The sequence below is a fragment of the Nothoprocta perdicaria genome, unplaced genomic scaffold, assembly GCF_003342845.1.
Source record: "Nothoprocta perdicaria isolate Ctin4 unplaced genomic scaffold, notPer1 scaffold_277, whole genome shotgun sequence".
Taxonomy (NCBI): Eukaryota; Metazoa; Chordata; class Aves; order Tinamiformes; family Tinamidae; genus Nothoprocta; species Nothoprocta perdicaria.
Window position 1 is genome coordinate 849,897 of NW_020455507.1, and position 21,333 is coordinate 871,229.

At 37.0% G+C, this 21,333-nt stretch overlaps 1 protein-coding gene across 1 annotated transcript; it reads right to left on the reverse strand.

Annotated features, from left to right (window-relative positions):
- Positions 1-458: 458 nt before the first annotated feature.
- Positions 459-20,919, reverse strand: GHRHR (growth hormone releasing hormone receptor). Its single transcript, XM_026041068.1, has 13 exons — positions 20,863-20,919; positions 16,947-17,049; positions 15,465-15,572; positions 14,174-14,274; positions 11,868-11,965; positions 10,168-10,300; positions 9,101-9,254; positions 8,087-8,147; positions 7,141-7,210; positions 5,438-5,529; positions 4,733-4,862; positions 3,387-3,428; positions 459-705 (listed from the first exon to the last, which is right to left on the reverse strand). Exons 1-13 carry the CDS (start codon positions 20,917-20,919, stop codon positions 583-585), a joined length of 1,272 nt encoding a protein of 423 aa, XP_025896853.1. The 3' UTR covers positions 459-582.
- Positions 20,920-21,333: the final 414 nt, after the last annotated feature.

Below are 21,333 nucleotides of genomic sequence, written 5' to 3' on the forward strand. Positions count from 1 at the left end.
AGAACCCTGAGAAGTTCACATATTTGTGTGCTTTCATGTCTGTCATTAATATGTACTGTTAATTTCAAAGTTATCGTGATAAAATTTGTAGAAGAAAAAAAGGCACCTAGCCAGTTTTCACTGGAGAAAATATGATGAAATATTTCAGAAGTGTAGGACTTAATTACAAGCCAGAATATCCTAGAATATAGTACAGTATAGACTTACATGCATGCTAGTGCATGAGAACTGAATACTGATTTCCAGAGCTGATTGTGCTTCTATTGTGTCTATTGTGCTAATAATGATGTCCACTTCCTAGACGGTTTATTCTCTATGGTTCATTAGTGAAAGTAGGTCAAGAAGAAGTGATTTTTGTGGTTATGGTACAAAGTATATCCATGAGAGGGCTATGATAATCAATCAGTCAGTGTGTGATCTAACACTACATTATTTGTCCTCTGAGACATTTGGTGGGCAGAACTTTTGCAGAATTAGATACTCCTCCAAGTTGCACAGACAATATTAAGCTGTAATCAGTAAGAGTTTTTCCCTAATCACATTCAGGCTCTTATGTCACTATTCCAGATCTTGAAGCTGTATTTAGCAGACAGATGTGGTCATTTTTATTCCAGAACTAGAAGGCATAGTCCATCTTGTCCTCCTCCACATAGGCATAAGTCCGTATCTCTCACCGTGCCATCTCCGACCAATTTCCGTTTGCACCTCAGAAGGAAAGGAGAACATTATTTTGTGAACAAGTACAACTGGGGAGAGGACTGGTGGGAAAGAAGTAAAATGTAGGTGAAGACTAGAGATGGGTAGAATTTAAAGATCTCAGTCTGAGCGAGTCACTCTGGACTTCCTTTGTAAATGAAAAAAGAAAAGCAGGAGTCAACATCATAGAGTGTTTTATCTTGTCTATTTTAGCAGGCATTCATCTGCATCAGTAAGAAAGCCTAGCATGGCTAGAGCTGGACTTTTACTGTTCAAAAGAACCTCAAATGAGCTTCACTTTTACCGACAAGAAGTAAAGACTCGCTTTAGGTGGGCCCTCCCAGTCCTGTGTTCCTATTTAATGATTATGGAACCAAAAATCTGAAGTTATTTCTAGAGCGGTTTCCCAGCAAAGAAAAAAGAAAAAAAAATCAAAACAAACAAGAAAACACTTTCATTGTTAAGGAATCTTATTTCAGTTTCCCTCTAGCAGTGCTCAGTCCCTCTATCTCCACTAAACTATCAGCACTCAGTCCATCAGAACTACATAGCTTTGTCCCTATCAACGTAGTCGTACTATGATATATTTGTACACACTCAGATCCCTTAAACCTCTTCTTAGATCTCATGAGAATACTTGAGATTTCTAACTCCAGCACTATAAAATATTTTCTATTGTTTTTAGTAGTATCTCCATTTTTTAAAAAAATACCTTCCACTGTTTTTTTTTTCCCAGTAACGAGCTCACTGCCTACAGAATTAAACATATCCTCTGCACATTACTTGTTCTTTGCCTGTTGCTAAGAGATATCTTCTTGTTTCCAACTGTTTCTAGAAAAGTATAATCTGAAGCACTCACCAACTTGTGGCTAAGAAATAATAAATACTACTTTCCTATTTAAGACTGGGAAGGGAAAGCCTACAGCGGTCAAGAGGCATTTGCTTTCTGTTGTTAGCAACTGAGCACACATGTTCACAGTTACTTACCCTGGGTGCAGACCAGCCTCTAAAGCTACATTTAATTCTCATTAGAAATTTGCCTTCCCAGATGCTTAATGAGAAGGATATATCTAACGTAGAGAACTGTATTTTTGGGATGCCAAGTTGGATGTAAAGCTACATTATCTATCACCAAAACAGGATTATTAACAGGCTGGTCTAGTGTTACCTAATGTTGCTTGTGTTCCATTAATCATCACTAGACTGTAATCTTGGAAAATGGAGATCTGGCTAATATAGTCCTTGGAGTGTTGGAGCAGGTCAGCTCACTCTAACATAGGTATCTACACTGGGCCCATGGAATAGCGGTTTAAGTGTCACTAGGTATGATCTAGAGGCAGGCTTCACGTCCTAAACATATCTTTGAACCCATTTGCTATGCCCCGTGGGGCAGTATATGCGTATTAGGGCACTCTTCGCTTTTCCGAGTACCAGTTAGAAATGAGTAGATTTGTGGTTTAGTCTGAAAAATGAATCCAAAGCATAGTCTAAAACAGCATTTAAGCTGCCTTACATGCAGAAAAGAGATGGGAAATTTCATGGTTTCATCCCACACTGAAATACAGAAGATAAATTGATCTGTGTCTTTACGGTCATTGAGGCAATTTGTGCAATTCAGTCAAGGTGCACCTGTATTACAATGTTTTATAATTTGTCCTGACTTTATAATTGTCTCTGGATGTTAAGAATAAGTGGAATCATTTACTCTCCCATGGACAGTATAATTTAGATCTTCATATTCCTTATGGAAATAGATATATCAATATGAAGAAATACTGTGAAGCTTAATGAATATATTAAAAAGTATTAGATTAATATTTTGGTACAGTTCTGGGCTCCCCAGTACAAGAGGGATGTGGAGCTGCTGGAGAGAGTCCAGCGCAGGGCTACGAGGATGATCAGGGGCCTGGAACATCTGCCCTATGAGCAAAGGCTGAGAGAGCTGGGCCTGTTCAGCCTGGAGAAGAGGAGGCTGAGGGGGGACCTGATCAGCGTGTATAAATACCTCAAGGGAGGCAGTGAGGAGGAGGGGGACGGCCTCTTTTCAGTGGTGGGCAGGGATAGGACTAGAGGAAATGGCTTCAAACTGAAGCATCGGAAGTTCCACAGGAACTTAAGGAAGCATTTCTTCACTGTGAGGGTGACAAAGCACTGGAACAGGCTGCCCAGAGAGGTTGTGGAGTCTCCTTCTTTGGAGATCTTTAAAACCCGCTTGGATGCAGCCCTGTGCCACGTGCTCTAGGTGACCCTGTGTGAGCAGGGGGGTTGGACTCGATGACCTCTGAGGTCCCTTCCAACCTTCGGCATTCTATGATTCTATGATTCTATGATACTGGAAAACTATGACAAATTAAACATTACTTCCAATTTAATCTTAGATCTTTAGTACTTGATCTGCATTTGTGCAGATTTTGTGTAGTGTGGCCCATTTCATTAGTCCCATTAGAGCATAAAAACACAGAGAAAGGACAAAAATGCTCGTTAATAAATAGAACAAAGTAGTAACATCTTGTTTCTCCACTAGATGGCTTCATTCCCATGAAGATAATGTAAGCCAATTCAACTTCATTGATTCTCATCTAAACAGACCATTCTGTGAACCTGGAAGATGCAATTATCCACTTATATCAAACTAAATATTAACTCTATATGTCTACTAGGGAAAGCAATAATGAAAAGAATTCTCTTACCTCTTGGTTCAGGAAACAGTAGAGAACTGCTACAATAAACCCCTAAGAATAAGAAAAAAAAAAAGTAAACAGAAGAACAAAATAATTGGCTGTTGAAAAAGTCACTTGCACTGCTTGGCTTTGTGAAACAGTGAGTATCATTATAAATTGGAGTATTGTTACAAATTAGGAAATTCGGTATGTGTCTCCAGTAAAACTGAGCAACCAGACCATCAACTAATTAGTGTTTTCTCATGAGAGTTGGTAGGGGATATATGAATTAGCAAAAAAATGGCAAATGAACTTTGGGTTATTCTGACAAAAGTATGGTCCATTCTACATCCAAACATACTGCAAGCTAATTCTTTAGACAATGTAAATCATCAGGGAAACATAGGTCTTGTAAATAAGATCCCATGTATAGCTCTCATACGGCTGTTCAGTCAATTTCTGTGTCTGTGTTGTATATCAGATAAGATCAAAAATATGGTTTATTGAAGATTTTTGTTAATATCCTGAATTGAACTGAGCCAGAAAAATCCTGTGATGTCAGGGGACCATTCTGGGTGAACAGATACTAGCTAAACCACTAACCATTTGGTTTAATTTACTTTTTCCTTCATTATTAGTTAACTTAATGAAGGGCAAATCCCAGATATGCTAAGGAGAAGCTTTTGTAGAGTGTATTTGGACAGAATTGATCAATGTGGCAGGATAAACAGAATGGTTTAAATTCTCAAGAGGAATAAATCAGCCTTAATACTGGATCTCCAGTGACCATCATAGGGCAAGTGATGCCATGCAACCATTTAGGGAGAAAGCTTCTCCCTTGATAGCCATATTTCCTACAGACATTTGTAGTAAAAAGGAAAAGGAAAAACTACTTTCCTTTTTAGGAAAGCAAAGGGAAGCAAATTGCTCCTTTGCCTCTACCTCAGCCATCAAAGCAGCCTGGAGAGTAAGCCAGAGCAGGTTTATTGGCTGTTTCATCTGGCAGCAAGCTCCTCAATCTGTCCACAGGCTGTGTGTTAACTGAGAGGAGCTGGGGCATCCAAAGAGCACCAGGCTTTTTGCCTATGCACAGAAGGTAAAAGAATACAACATTTCTCAGGCACTGTTCTGTATGAGGCTGATTTCTACATCAAACACTGTTCTGTTAGTGTGTCTATCCATTGCCAAAAAAAATTAAAAAAATAAAATTGAGTCTAGATCTCCAGCTTTGATTGACCCTGGATGATTTAATGCCAGCCCAAAGCAGCTTGATCTTGTCAGAGAAAACAGGGAAGGTCTGTGCATTATTAGCTGTCAGGTAGAAATTGGATTAAATCAGAAAATCTAATAAATCAATGTCTCTGGATTGAATTTACCTGAAAGGATCCAATACACAACTCTAAATAAAGCCGGACTCCAAAGCTGGTGTATTCCGGAAGAAAGTTGAAGACAATATAATGGGTTCCAAACAACGGAATTAAAAGCAAAGTTGATCTTGAGAGACGTCTAAGGCGGGACGTGAGAAAAAGTAAGGTAATGTTAGTTTCCTGAGTGAAGTCCAGTGTGCAGTATGCAGAAGTGACTATCAAAAGTTAAAAAAAGTACCTAAAAAAAAAAAAAACCTTTATTGCCAGTCAGCAATACTATATTCCTGTCTTTTCTTGTTCTATTTGTTTCTTTTTAGCCACTGAAAACTGGAATACATGATTGCAATCAAATATAGAGGAAGAACTATGTAGGCTCCCTAAGTAGTTAATGTATAGAAAAGGCACCTCTAGGGAACAACTTATTCCATCCTAAATGAGAGATCTAATATGGATTGAGTGAATGAGTGCTAATTTTCTCCACTGATTACAGTTAGAAGCCCGACAACTGAACTCGTAAAAATACTTAATCTTTGGATAGTTAATACTAGCTGATATTGAATCCTACATTTTTTAGAGGAACAAGACTAAAAATTCCTGAATTTTAATCTTGGCCAAACTAATTCTATCTATAACAATGGGGGTATTTTTCCTTTGTTTAGAAAGAAAAAGATATAATTTTTTATGGATAAAAGCATTACTCTGTTTGTACACTACCTGTACTGAGATGAGTTATTGAAGTTGATTTGTCTGGGATCTAGTTTTTTCAGCAAAATTCTGATGATGTTGATAAACAGCATGAAATTGACCTGTTCAAAACATTGTGGAAGGAGGTAAAAAAGAAAGAGGAAGAGGAAAGAAGAGAGAAGGGAAGGGGAAGGGGAGGGAGCAGGGGAAAGAGAAAGAGGAAGGGAGAAGGAAACAGCCGGTTAGTTTCATGTGAGTCTCTCCACCAATATTTTCTTCAGTTTTTATGTAATTTGTTCAGGTTCAATGAGATTAGTATAAGATTATCAACAGAATTCCTGTTAGAAGCATTCAAGCATCTTAATACGTTACCTTTCTTCTTAAAGAAACAGCAGAATTTGAAAGAGTGAAATTCAACTCTGCTAAGCAAACATTTTTTTAATACTTTGTGTGATTCAGAATTTCTGTGTAAATCGTCATTTTCATTTTCTTTTATAAGATGGCTATTGCAATATAAATTCTGACTGATATCTTTAGAAATTTTTAGTACTATTCATAGGACTAAATATAGATATTTACAATGAAATGTCTGCATCTGAGTTGATCATTCTGACCGCCTTAGTAGTAAATGGAGAGCCAGCCTGCACAGTGAATAGAGTCTAGGGTGGAGTGGACATGAGTCATGTCCTCTCAATGTAGACATCTATTATAAATAAGTTGGATGAATCATATACCCAAATTGCCTATTCCTCTCTGTTGACTCTTTAGAGAAACAAAAGTCAATCCTAGCTTGTGAGACAAATTTTCTGCATTTCTAATTTGGTGCAATGCTACAGAAGTCAGTGGAGCTCCTCAGCTTTCCCAGTCAGAAATTTTCTCCCTGTACATTTTGTGTGTGTGCATAGACACATAAGATGTGTAAACACCTTCATTAGCTGTGTCTGAATGTTTAACTTGTTCTGATAAACGATATGTTTCATCAAAAATACCTATACATAGCCTTCAGAAATGTATAGTAAAACAATCCAGCAGAAAAAGGCAGTCGTCATCTTCTCAATCTCTTAATCTCTTGAATTTAAACATAGATGACAGATGAGCACCAGTAGGGGGAAACACAGGGAAGATAGAAAGAAATGCAATATCACATTGAATCATTGACAAATTGACATGAAATTATTTGGACACTCTTTGTTCAAATTGTTCACCTCTACATGCCTTTTCAATGCACTTGTCCTGCAATTAATCTCTTAGCAGATTGATTTAAGGTGAACCAATTGCTGCTTTATCACACAACCCTTGGGTTTAATGACATGTGGGAGTAATCATCTACCCCAGTCATTTGAGATTCACCAGTTTATTCAACAAACGTCACCTCAAGAGCTGTTATCATTGTTATTGCTTATTAGTATAAACATACAGGCCTTGAAAGTATGTATTTAAAACTTTTTTTTTTTTTTGAACACCTTAAGGAAGGTTTGGCTGCCTAATTTAATCTGAACTGGCAATCACATGAAAAAAAAGATTTATTTGAAGAATTTTTCTTTATGGAGTGGTTCTCTTTCTTTTTGGCTTACTTTGTACATAGCAGTTAATAAAATAAATTTACCATAGAAATTCTACCATTCTCTCTTCCTGTAACCAAGATACCATCAAGCAGTGACTGGATTTGAATTTTAAAACTTTCTTTTTTCCCATCTACGTAATGTTGACAAGCTTAGAAACATTCCACGTACCCCAACAGAAATTATAATAGGTCCTTTGATTAGCCACCAATAAGGAGATCCCTGGTTAATATCCCAGCATCTGAGAAAAGAACAGAAAGATTAGAAAAGAGATCTAGGCAATCACTGTAATCAAGACATCAGTGACAATGGAATTTTAAGCAGAGGTACTTTTGTGGCACACATAATATGCCATAATGTGCCATATACTTTTTTGTGGCAGTGTAGGCATAACCTCAGTATCCAACTATTTAAATTTGGCTTTGTACAGGACATATTCTTTATATATTTCCCTACCCTTTCAAAAAAGTTAAAATTACATTAAAATATTAAGTGACAGCTACACATGCAGCAGTTCTGACAAAAATTTGAACAAGTAGTGTCATAAACTATATCAAAACATAACTTTTTTCTTAAAAGCCACTTCTGGAAGACATGAAGCATTTTCTTGGTATAAAATAGTCAACATTCCAGGCTTCAGAAGCACCAGAAGGTATTTCATAACAGAAATTCCTCAGATTTTGCTTTCTTACTAAAATCTATTTGTTGTCCTCTAGCAGGAAAATTTCTTGAGTTTCTTGAGGCAAAGAAATACCTCGGGTTCCAGGGAAGGATCTCCTCTATAGTTATAGCTGCTCCATTGCACTCTCCAATGGAGGTCATAATTCCCATTCCCTAGGTCTGTAGAGAACTGAAAATTTAAAACTCCCAATGCTGGTGTGATGTAGGCAAAGGGTTTGACCGTAGTACATGTTATTTATATGTCATTAAAATGGTAGGAGTCTTCATCATCAGTTTTTGTTTTGTTTTGTTTTATGATGTTAATCACTAATATTTCTGCGGAATAAGTCCACAAAATTTCATGTTAGGGATCCGGGGAGGGAAAAAAATGTATCATTGCCATTGCCTTTAAAGTAGAGCACAGAGAGATAGAACAGTGCATGAAATGAAGACTTACGCTGTGTCTTCAAAGTAGAATTTTGCTAATATCCATATGAGGGTGAATAGTGTTGGGAAACCTACCAGGCAAAGAGAAAACAAAAATGTGGTTTTTTTCTGTATTCATCAAATAATCCTGGCTATGTGGTTTTCCCAGCAGATATCAGGGTGGTTGAAGTCCCCCAGGAGGACCAGGGCCTGTGATAAGGAGGCTTCCCGCAGCTGCCCATAGAAGGCTTTGTCCACTTCCTCGTCCTGGTCAGGAGGCCTGTAGTAAACTCCCACCACTGTGTCGCCCCTGCTGGTTTGCCCCTTTATCCTCACCCACAGGCTCTCTCCTTGAGTTTCAGCCTCGCGTGAGAGGCTGAGTGAGCTGGGCCTGTTTTCTCTGGAGAAGAGACGGCTCAGAGGGGATATGATTAATATGTATAAGTTCAGGAAGGGAGAATGCAGGGAGGAAGGGGACAGGCTATTTTCACTGGTGGCCAGCGACAGGATGAGGGGTAATGGCACAAGCTGGAGCACAGGAAGTTCCGTCTCCAGGTGAGGAGCAACTTCTTTACTGTTAGGGTGACAGAGCAGTGGAACAGGCTACTCAGGGGGGTTGTGGAGGCTCCTTCTCTGGAGGTCTTCAAAACCCGCCTGGATGCCACCCTGTGTCACATGCTGTAGGTGTGCCTGCTTGAGCAGGAAGGTTGGACTAGATGATCTGTAGAGGTCCCTTCCAACCTTAAATATTCAGTGATTCTGTGATTCTGTAATCCAAAACTTGTCCACTGCAACCATTCTGTGATGATAGAGATCACCCATACCTAGACCTTCATGGCCTGTGTGTATTTTTATTCACAAAATGACCATGCAAACCTATGATGATGCCTGCTACTCCTCAAGATGGACTCATGCTCAGAAGACTAGCTATATCAGAAGACCTTAGGCTTTCCTTTTAGTTCTACAGAGAAATTAGGCAGACTGAGATAGATAAAGCCTTTTTGAATATCTTGCTCTTTCTAATATCATTTCAACTCTCACTTACCCCAGCCAAACAGAACAAGCCACCAAAAATATCTTCTTCCATGAGAAAGGGATGATAGCAGGAGACAGTTTAGATAAAGTGCCTCTACTAGCAGCCACATGAAATTGGTCATCACAAAGTAGTGGCAGAAAACAACTGAGATCTTGCATTCAGTCTAGGGAATAACAAAGGCAAAGTTTTGATATCACACATGTGGAAGTGTGATTGATTTGCAAATGAATTAAGCATTTGTAATTCTGGCTGAGATAGACACAGAGCAAATTCTCAGAGTTAAATATGCAATAAAAAATAAATAAAAAAGAAAGATCTTCATCTTTAAGGTAGCTTTATGAAAAATAAATCTTTAACCATCATAGTAGATTGCATCCTCCACTAGACTTCATTTTAGATCTTTATGATAGAAATATAGATCATTTCTTCAAAGCAAGTGATTTCTTCCAGAAATGCCCTGGCTTTTAGTGTACCCTATAGAAGTAGAATGCAATTCTCAATAGCTCTTGGATAAAAATATGTTTAAGGACATGTCATATTTTGCTTTCCTTCTTAGGCTCAGTTTTAAAAATTGTGTAGCCAAGAGCAATGCAAAAGAATCAGCCCACAGGTATGGTTTTGAAATCTTTTGGTTTATTACCAGTTTTTATGGTCAGACCAAAGAAAACTAAGTTGTTTGACTAGAACTGTAGGCTACAGTTCAAAGATTTTCATCAGAAAATGGGAGTCCAACCCTTCCAGAAGAAAGATGTTTAAAAACATGTGTTCTGCAGTGTTTAAAGGTCTTCAGTTTAAGATCTCAGATCATGGAAGATTAACAACGTTATGACACTATTTTATTTCTCTATAATAAAGCTTATATCCGATTTAGAGTACTATAGGACCACACAATGATGATACATTCAGAACATAGAAGGGTGTGAGATCCAAATATAGGGAGGTTAAAAATATTACATAAAAGGATGATTTAGTGGTGAATACCACTAAAATGTTAATATATAAGAAAAATAGTAATGATAAATGAAGCTATATGCTGTCACTATGTCACCACAGCACCCTGCTTCTTCTGTACTTACCGTAGAGAGTCTACAATGGTCAATATCCTCCTCTTGGAAAAGAACAGCATCTTTAATGAAAATGGCAATAGCTTTTAAGATAAAAGTGAAAAAGAGCTGTATGTGGATATAATTTCTGGGACAGCGAAGTCTCCTAGATGAAAAGAAGACACGTGCTTCTGAAGTAATTCACTCACTTGTTCTCATCTTGCATTAGTTCAAATAAGCAGTAAGGCCTTGTTTCATCTCAGATGCCTCCAGACACATCTAGAAAGTCTGCTTTTACACATTGAGCCCTCTCTGGTCAATAGGATGATGAAGATCATGCAATACCCTTTGTTTAACTCTTTCCCCTTAGGTGATGCTGAGCTCCATTAATATTTATGATCTAAGAGTTTCCAAGAATCCCAGTTTCAGTTCATGTTTGATATACCTGAGCAGGGATGTATTTTGGTTGTCTTGAGCAGTTATCTCATTGAATGGGACAAGATTGTCCACACTGCATAATCCCATGGATAGCTGAAATTGCATTAAGTCACTATGGAGACAATCTTATTCAGAACTAAAGGACACTAGTTTACTAGAATTACTTTTATGAGTTAAATGAATGCAGATCACTGCTTTAAACTATGTTAACACATTTATTTAAAATTCTTACCTTCAGTTAGTTAAGATTAATTTTTCTATTTTTTGTTAAATACAGATTTTTGGAGGGGCTTTAACTCTATGTCTTCACTTAATGCTAAAGTGATAATCCAATCTTATTAAAAGCTAAATTCACTCCACTTCTGGCAAACTCAGGGTCACCTAATCTTAAAGCTTGTTTACAGTGTGCAGAAATTTGTTGCTGAACTGAAATACCAGCCCCATTGTTAAACCATAACCCTTTCCTCTCTATTTGTAACTCTCTCTCTGACCATTGTTTCTTTCTTTCCAATTCTTTGACTTGGTTTGTTTTTGCAAGGTCAGAGTGCTGTCAATGGACATATCTGTTGACTTCCAGGCATAAGATAGGAGCCACAGAGGTCAAGAAACTTTCCCCAGGGAAACTTGATTTTCACAACGTAATAATAAAACACTAAGTTTTACTCAAAGGTGTGAACAATTACAAGGAACAAAAAAAGATTAATAAAAGAAACACTATATAACAACAAACATGATATCTACAGTAAAAGTGATAATAAGCCTGCCCCTTCCTAAATAATAACTGAAAATGCCTTATAGTTGGTAGTTTAATTGGGAAGAAATCATACCAGCTTAGCCAAATTCAGATCCAAACTTTCAAAACACATCTTGGGTATAAATAATTAATGCTTATGTACCCAGTACCATTGGGACATTGACTCATGAAGTTTTTTTTCTCTTATCTTTTCATTGGTATAAAATCTAGTGAGCCTATACAAGACAATCACACTTGGTTCACTAAAAATGTTCTTCTTTCCAGCTAAAGCAAAGGAATATATATATTGATTATTTAGAATCAAAGTGAATTGTTGACTTCTGTCAATAGACAACCTGGGTGTATTTCACAGCTCCAATTCTTTTTATTTCTGACTTTCTCTGATGATCTTCTTTAATATTTAACCTTGGTTTAATGATGTTGTCTATCCATTTTAGTTTTATTCTTCTACATTTCTATCTACACTATTTTATGTCTAATGTTATCTCACATGATTGATGAACTATTGAATGAATTAATGCTAGAGAGTAACTCTACATACCTGAATGCAATAAGAACTGTCACAGCAATAGTAAGTGAGGTGATAGATATACTGTATCCTACAGTATAGATGATCTTTATAGCAGAAAAGTAGGATTGCTATAAAAAAAAAGAATGAATTGTGGCATAGCTTGCAGACAAATTAAAGTTGTTTTACCGATTATAACAGTTTTACTTTGTTTGTTGCTTACAGACTATTCACATCCCCAATGGCCTTTTTGCCTCCTTTAATCTCAAAGCAAAAGTCAATAGAAATCAAATATTCATGACTTTTAATGAAGACCTATTCTATGGATGCATGCACATTGCACAGTTTGAGAAGTTTTAGGATAGTTTCAAGCTCCTTCATATGATCCTTAAAAAACTAAGCTCATATTCCACAAAGACATTGAAAATACTCTTATATATTTCAATAAACATGACATTTCACACTTTGCTTTTTCCATAGCAGATACTATTTTCAGCAGTGGAATGCATAAAAAATACAGAATGCTGCATCACTCTTTCCTTATATCTCTCCACTTTCCTTTTCTCTGCTGTCTTACTTACAACCTTGCCTCTTTTGTATTTTATATTAATTTTCTCTTTTATTTCGAGGTTTGTCTTTTTTTTTATCTCCTCATCCTGACTTCCATACTTAGTTTTTACTTGGTCAAAAAGTCAATCATACTTCTTAAGTGAGAATGAGCTGACTTCAATCACAATCCAAGGACGCAGAAAACAGAATGGATAATACATAGGCTGCAGAACTGAAATGAAAATTCTGTCCAGATCTTTCTCTTTAATCCCACATGGTCTGTACTTTGGGCCAAATTTCAATATTTCTGTATCTTAACATCCATATAGCTATATGGTTCACCTTGTTTTAAGTATTAACCATCACTTTTGTGATGAGTTTGAGCAGGTGAGTCTAAAGTAACAAAAAGAGCACAGTCATACCGTGGGTATGGGACTGTTTAAATGTTAATATAATCCTGGAAAAAATGGAAAAATAGATATAAAACGTAGGCTACTGCCGAAAAAATCAAGTCATTTATGATTGTTTTTACACCAGAAATGTAAGGAAGCAATAAAAGAAGGGGGGAAAAAAAACATGAGTTACATTTCAGCGGTGCTTGTTTACAGAAGGCAGCAGGTACTGTGGCTCAGGGACTAGAAAGGAAGTTAAACAGCATGATAGTAATCAGTACAAAAAAACAGCGGGAAGAGAAATATCTCCAGTGCCATATGAACTAAACTCTCTGCAGCATGTTCATTGGTCTTCATCAAATAAGATATAAATATTACTTTCATTTCCTCTGTGTTGGAAAAGAAAGGATGGTATTTGTACTACTAATAAAGTCAAAAGTGAAGCCTAGTCTGCAAAGACGGTTCTAATGTTAGACTAGAAATATAATTTTTAACTGCTTAAAGTTTGATGACACAAATCTAATTCAACTTGTGCGAACTAACTCACACCTTCTTTCTGTGTGTTTACTCCAGTGTATATTTTTCTGATTCTTTCCACTAAGTTATTTCTAATTTACTTCAAAGTAGCCAGAGGACAGTAAGTCCCGCTCACAACACTGATTTCACATAAGACTAATAAGACTGTTTTTTTTTTTTTCATCAAATGGCACAGCATTCACTTCTTAAACGTGCTTCTTTTCTCTGAAAGAGTAGTTATTTCAAGCTAAGCACATCTGAACAGTAATTTCTGTGTGCTCATTATATCAAGCACTATTTTTTTTCTGCACATATAAATCTTAAATATTATCGAGCCCAAAAATTCAACTGAACTACTAGGTCAGTTTCTGATCTGCATTATAGAGATATGGATTTTGGAACATATGTATTCTATTTCTTCTTCCTTGCTGAACTAAATTAAACTATGAAAGGCAGAATGAGAAACCAGAATCCCCTTTTATACTAAGAATTTGATGATTATGAAATATTGGTGTTAAAGTAGCTTATTTCTTCTACTTCTGTGATGCCATAAAATCATCTAAATGACTGGTCTTTAAATACCTTAACCTGTATTTTATGATGATTTTGGGACTCATCTTTAGCTGATATATCTGTGAGCAAGTTCAACAGAGCTGCACAATTCTATGGAATTTGCAACAGAAATTATTCCACTCTTAAACTTGAATAATAAAATATATTTTATAATTCTCCAGAGACCAGAGCAAAATCTGAAATGCATTCCATACTCAGTAAAAATATTTCAGTTTCAACTGAGTTTCCTTTCCTAGGGGTCTTCAGAAATAGAAAAGGATCCTATAACACAAGCAAATCACTCTCATATATTTACTTAAGCAAACTTACTTCTTCGAACGGGATCTCATCTTCAACTGGACAAGCAATATGGTAGGAAGGAAATGGGTCAGACCAGCCTTTCTTTGTGCAATTCCTTCTCACTAGCCCCACTGAAGCAGAAGCATTTTTTTGGTCAAGAATGAGACGAAGACCACAAAAAGTCAAAAATAAGAGAAGTTGTGTTAACATGAAAGCATTAGCAGGAGGACCATTAGCATCTTACAGGGTTAATAAGGTATTTTGTATGCTGACAGTAAAGTATTCAAGTACATAACTTTTAACTTTGACTTGGAAATAAACCATGGGGAAAAATGAGAGGCTCCAGGAGACAGAGGTAGAGCTGGAAAGGGGTGAAGAAGATATTACAGAGGGAAAAGATGCCCACTGAAAAAGATTGTGAGGCACTGCTCCATCAGACCTGCTTCATTCAATATCCACCCCTCTAGTGCACCATCTTCTCACACCTCCTTCCTTGGGGTTTACTCTTTCTTAGGAGATGAGAGTGGTATAGCAGTTTGTTCTGTGAGGGTAACCCATTTCCATAAAAAGAAAGATTTTTGAGTCAGAGGAAGGATAAATAAGAGAATCCAGAGCAGGAAATGAAACTATACAGATGAAAGGGATTTTCCTTATCCCTCATTTATAAATAGCATGTGTTTGGTGAGGCACAGGTTAGGTTTTCTAGTTTCTTTTTCTGGTGGAACTGACAAATTTAGACCTTTCCTGGATGATCTTTCATCTTCATTTCATCTGCACTTTTTTTCTTGGCCAAAGTGACCAGGAGAGTAAGCGGCCACCAAGATATTAGACCACATTATCTTGCACAGTCTTTCATTTGACCCAATACATGTGCTATCTTAATGACAAAACTCTGTTTTGCATCATCGACCTTGGTATTAAAGAAAAGTCACATTATTCATTTCTCTGACTTTCATTTCATTCCACATTATGCACAGCATAAATCTTTTTAAGATATGTGCTTAAGTTCTGACCCAGATGTCCCCCATATGAGCTCTGTAGAAATGTTACTCAATAAGCCAATCCCAAAGTCTGTGGAAACTACTGGAAGCCGCTCCAAAGATTTCAGTCTCTGGGTCTCATCATGGACTATGAGATTATATTCAATTAGATACTGCTTAAAACCTGAGAACTGCCAAATTCTTTCAGCTTCCATGGAAATCTTTCCAGCAATGCCCTTATTTCAGCTTGGGGCAGGAGTTTGCAATGAGCCATCTTTTAAGAAACATAGTTCCCAGACTTGAGACAAAAAAATAGGAGTAGAGCCATTCTGTTACATCACCTGGCTCCTTCATGAAGTGAAAGAGGATATTTGGGCAGGGTAAAACAAGAGTTTCTCCAGCATCTGCCTCTGGCCAGCACAGTAGCTTGTCCCAGCTTCTCTTACAACCTCAAAAACAAAAAGCAAAATACATTTTTTAAACAAAATTTAATTTTATTAAAATGTCTTTCCAACTTTATCTCTTTACCTGTTGGTAAAATAGTGCAGGATTAATTTTTAATCTATAGTGATATATAAACAACTCCAGAGGACTACTTACTCTGCTTAAATTAGACTCAGATTAGGGTTTTTTTTTTTGTTTTTTTTTTAGGTATACTTCAATAATAAATGAACTGTATCTCAAAAATGGGGAAGAAAGGGGAACTGGAAGAAAGAACAAGTTATGACACTAAGGAGTTGTCCTACTTTTGGCGTTTAGCACACCTTCATATGAGGAACATGATAGTGCTCAGTTATAGCTGAAGTCAATGAACAAGTATATTGTTATATCTCCATTAATTACAGTAGAAGCTTAGATCTTAATCACATGCAGGCACCTGTGTGTACACTAAATGCACCTAAATGCAAAGAAATAAAACCAGTAAATCCTCCAATCCTGTATATACATCTGCCTATAGCAACCTTCCTACCTCTCAGTGATTCCTCCAAGGCTTAGGCTGTATTCTTCGACAAGACAAAACAGTAAAATACAGAAGCTTTTGCAGTAAAAGTCCTTTGTGGGAGTTTGGATTCAGCTCGTGTCTTGCAACATTTCTTAAAATCTCGCTTATTAAGGAGATAAATGCAGCAGAAAAGTGCTGAAACTAACACTTGTCTTTCTTAAGGTGATGGTTGTATTAACAACTCCCCCCCACAAAAAAAACTGTCTTCTTTTCTCAGGTGACATACAGTGAACTTTTCAATTTGTACTATTCCTATTCACTGATCTTTGTATTTTATATAGATATATTTGATATATGCACTTCAAAAGAAATAAAACAGGGTGGCTTTTGATAAGACCAAACAAAATAACAAGTAGTTACTTTTGTTATGACTTGGAGTAACTGGTTAACAAGAAATCAATCTTTTTATGAAACTCTAGGCTTTGGCTTATGTACCATACACAAGGTAAAAAATCAGGGAAGAAATCTGGCCTGCAAACACTAGATGAATTGATAGACATGGTTGTTTCATCACTATGAAAAGCTGATGGATAGGAGAAAGAGTGGATGGATTGCCCATACATGCATGTGGAAAAGGATTGAAAAAAAAAGAATAGGAATGAAGGAAAGAGAAATAGAATAAGAGCTGACCAGATCACCAGGACCTGGTGGGACAGTATATAAATCATTCAGGCTCTTTGGCATTCAAATTCTTTGATTTATACACGGAGCACATTCCATGTCTCATAGTAGGAGAAGCAGTGCACATTGCCAGCTTGCTGCATTCTGACTCTAGTGGGGTCTCACTTCATCACTCCTTTCAGCCTTCACCCCTGCATACCTGGTGTTGCATTTCCATGCTTTTCTGAGTCCTTTAAACATTCGACTTCCTTTTTCTTCAGTTCAGTTATAAAATCACATTCTGGATGAACATTCCCAGAAACCTATAGTGAGAAGAGTTTAAGGTGATTAGGAATAAGAAGTTGCAAATGATCTCATGAGCCACTGAGTCCACGTCTATACTTCTGCAGCTAACAAGGATGCACTAAACTCATAGAGTGTTGAATTAGGGTTTAGCAAAGAAAATGCCATACAGCTCTGCCAGCTGACAGACACTATTTCCTCAAAAAAATTTTGAATGATTTCAGCTGTTGAATCCAGCTGAACTCTGCCAAAAGCTGCTGAGTTGTTCTGATTTATATTAGAGCAGTTCTTTATTGGTATAGGTGTTAGAGAATGAAGCTAAGGATCCATGCTGAGAAGTTCACAAGATTTCTCTGTAGTATAATAATGAGGTTATAGAACAATGAGATTGCATTATAATAAGCAAATTGGCATTGCTTACATGGACACCAAAAGAGAACTTGAAGGGATTCAGATCGCCATCGGAGAGAGCACAAAATAAGCATCTTGTGCTTTGCTCAGCTGTAGCTACTGTCTCCCATCTCCGCAGACTGGTTGCAGTCAGTGACTCTCTGAGCTCAGCTTTGTTCCCAAGATCTGGGTGCTAGTGCACTGTCTATATCCATATATGGATATAAACACACATGCACAAGAGGAAATAAAACAAGGATAGGAGCTACATAGCGAACAGGTGGATGGCATATGGCTCAGGTTTGTTCCACATAATACAATTAATATTTAGGCATTTGGGGGAGTAAATAGTTTGCCTTCGGGTCATTCAGAGGACAGAACACAATGGTTCTAGCAAGAAATGTTTCTCCTCCATGTTAACATGTTTATCCCGTGCAGATCATTTGAACTGCTTGTTGGCTAACACTAGGCTCCCAGCCTGCTCCTTGGGAGAGTGTTGGATTCACTGTTCAGCCCTTGCCCGTCTTGGGCCTGGACCTGGTGATTAGAAATGTCATATATGCACATACAGTTATTTCAAAGAGTTTTTTTCTGCTTCCCTGATACTTCAGTTTTAGGTTTTCCTGCAAAACTGGCAGATGACTCCTCTGATATCTCTTTTCATGCCAACATTTATTTATTCTTCCTCTTCTGATACTCACCCTGGACAAGGAAAGTCATTTATGTTGAGAAGCTCATTTCCCTTTGTATATAGAAGCTGTTGCAAAAAGAAGCTTAAAAAAAATAAAATAAAAATAAAATAAAGGAAGAAAGAAGACGAAGAAAGAAAGACAGTCATCCCATTTGGAGAATTCTGCCCAGAAAAATATCGGCAGACAGGAAATGTACCCATTTCCATGGTCCTAAATTAATTTTCTTGGCAAAAAAAAAAAAAGAAAAAAAAATAAGACTAGATTTATTTCGCCTGTGAAAACTGTCTTTGCTCGCTGAAATATTAGTTCATGGTAAAAACAAAGATTTTGACTTGCTCACCAGACCAGATTTTTTTTTTCTTACTTGGTTTTCAAATTTGTAAGAATGCTTGAATTCAAGCATCTGAAAGAAAACGGTGGGGCTGATCAAAGGCCATGGTTTAATTTATTTCTTCCTCCTCCAAGAAGACCTAAACCTCTCTGTGAGAGATGCTCTCACAGTTTATGTTCAACTCTGTACTAACTACTGCTTGACCAAATACTGCTATGACAGAATGCAGGCAAATTAAAGTGAAAAGATTTATCCCACGCCCATTCAGGTCCTGTTCTGGGTATATCCACTCTAGGTATTTCCCAAGTTATCTACTGATTTATCGTTACTGACAGGATATTATGAAGTCCCTTAATGTTCCCTGATTTTCCAACTAGTTTGCATTCTCAGAGCATTAATAGCAATCCACTAGGTCTCATCAAACTGGGCAATAAACTCATTGGACCCTAGGCACCTTTTTAAGAATTTTGTCATGTAGAAATATACATCTACATGTTCACAATGTTCCCACCAGCATGGCAAAGTGCTTTCCAGGTTGAAGAACTGAAAGGGGAATTGATGTGATAAAGGAAGGATGGTTTCAGCAGAAATTACCCCAACTGAGCGGCTCTCAGCCCCCTGAGGGCACTAAAGGGCTTCTCTGGCTGGGACCAGCCCTACCGATCCATGCAAAATGCCTAGTGCTGTCCCCACTGCCCCTCTTTCTTCGCATGCTCTTCCCAAAGGATGATATACAAGAAATTTCTTGTTGATATCTAAGACCAAAACTGCAAATGAAGTAAGCAATGGTATGTTCCAAATAGAAGATACATTTGCAGTGGCTGCATACATTAGTTACTGTATTAAATGAAGCTGTGGCTAAGCATAAACACTGAAAATCCATCCAATCTTTAGTCTTGTCAGAGAGTTTGTCAGAATGTATTTTCCAAGCCATTTAAAAAAAAAAAAAAAGAATGCCAGATCATCCTCTTAAGATGGACATGAAAACCACACATTAGAAAGAAAATTTATTTTCTTAAGTATTATGGGGTTTTTTTTTATAGCATCATAAAAAAAAACCTTGCTCAAATGTTGCTTTTCTTCTGTTTTCTCTCATGTCATTTGCATTCTTTTCACACTACAGTAATTTCCACTCAAGCAATGAAAGCAAAAAATAGAACAAAATAAAATAAATAAAATAAATAAAATGGAAAAGCTCAATTTAAAGAAGTTGAAAGTCACCCTCTTAAGAATTTAAAACCTTTCCAAAAGTTGACTTCAACTCTTCCAGGGAAAACTATAAATTTATACTATTAAGTTACACCAACTATGAAATCAGATGGATTTTTCCATCTTTTTCTAGCCAAAATGACAGTTGCTTGCCTATCCTCAGCTATAATAAAATATACAAATGCACGTAGGAGATTTATATGATCCACTTACACATAAACCCCTGTCTTTTGACCCTGCTGTTAGAAGTGTGATTTTGTAGAAGAAATTAATTATAGGGTAGATGGAGACGGTTCCTACAAACATTTTCAGTGATATTATTAAGTGGTCACACTGCTTATTGACGATCTGCTCATGAGCAATGGTGCTTCTGTGATCACACTACAACCATAGCACCACGCCAATTAAAAGCATTTTCAGTTACTTCATAGATTTGTGTTTCTCTTGACCCACAGATAACTGGCTACTGCGCAACCCCCTCACAAAATGATCTTCAGAGAAGAGTCTCTCCATTACGATTTCCAGGGAAGATGAAAGAATATAGCAAAAGGATCATAAAAGGAACATGCTGAAAATGTCTTTGCTCTCTAAGGCAAAGGTAATATCTTTCCTGCACTTTTCATGCACCTTCCCTGGCTTTGGTGTGATCTTGAATTACGGTTTGCTCACCTTTACCTGAAGTAGTATATCAGCAGAATATCTAGAGGGTATTTCTACGGAAAGTTACTGGACTTTTCTAATTCTAGTTTAAGATTCCCCATTGGCTCAACTTATTTGTTACCTGTAGCATCTCAGCTGCTGACATATTAATGCCATTATTACCAAAAAAAAAAAAAAAAAAAAAAAAAAGGAGATGAAATTATAAATACTGAGACTTCATTTGCTTAAGAAACACTTTTATAAGCTCAACTACTCTTCTTTGTCACTGTATTTTAAAGTCTGCATAAAAATGCCAATAATGTTTTTTCTTTTTAGTGAGTGTGATATGAAAGCAATTGAAAGCACTGGTACACAGATCCTGCAGCATGTGTCCCTTCTGCTGCTGTTCACACTTTACACAGCATCTTGCTTTGTTTAACGAGAATCTAAAGCAAATAAAGAGGAAAGACAGTTATGCAAAGAAGAGCTCTATGGGACCATCTGCTCCAAGAAGATATTGTTCCATTACTGAAAAACAATAAATTAAACAGCTATTTCATATAATTACTTACAAGAACTGCAAGGCTCAGGGTGTACAACGCACAATGGAATAAGACACTACAGTTCATGTTCCAAAGCAAGGGTCAGACTTCACTTTTTCAGCCTTTCTTAGCATCCTTCGCCTTCTTTTCAGCTTCTTCTTCTTCTTCTATTCAGTTGCTGATCTGGAGCATTTATCTCTTTCCACAGAAGTGACGTAACAGTACAGTAAAGTGGAAGCTGAATATTAACAAGTCTCTAAGCTGAGATTAACTTGCCTTCCACACTTTTGACCTTGCTGCATGTTCAAACATGGGAATGGATGAGCTGGGTGATTATTCCCAAGATGATGGGAATTCCTGGCACCTTCTGGATGGACCTTAGGTTCTGTAATATCTGTAATATACTCAGATGATGCCATAAATGAGCTAGAAGTCATGCAGTACATACCTGTTTTGACTGCTGCTTGAAATAGAATCATAAACAGTGGAGTTTCATGTGAG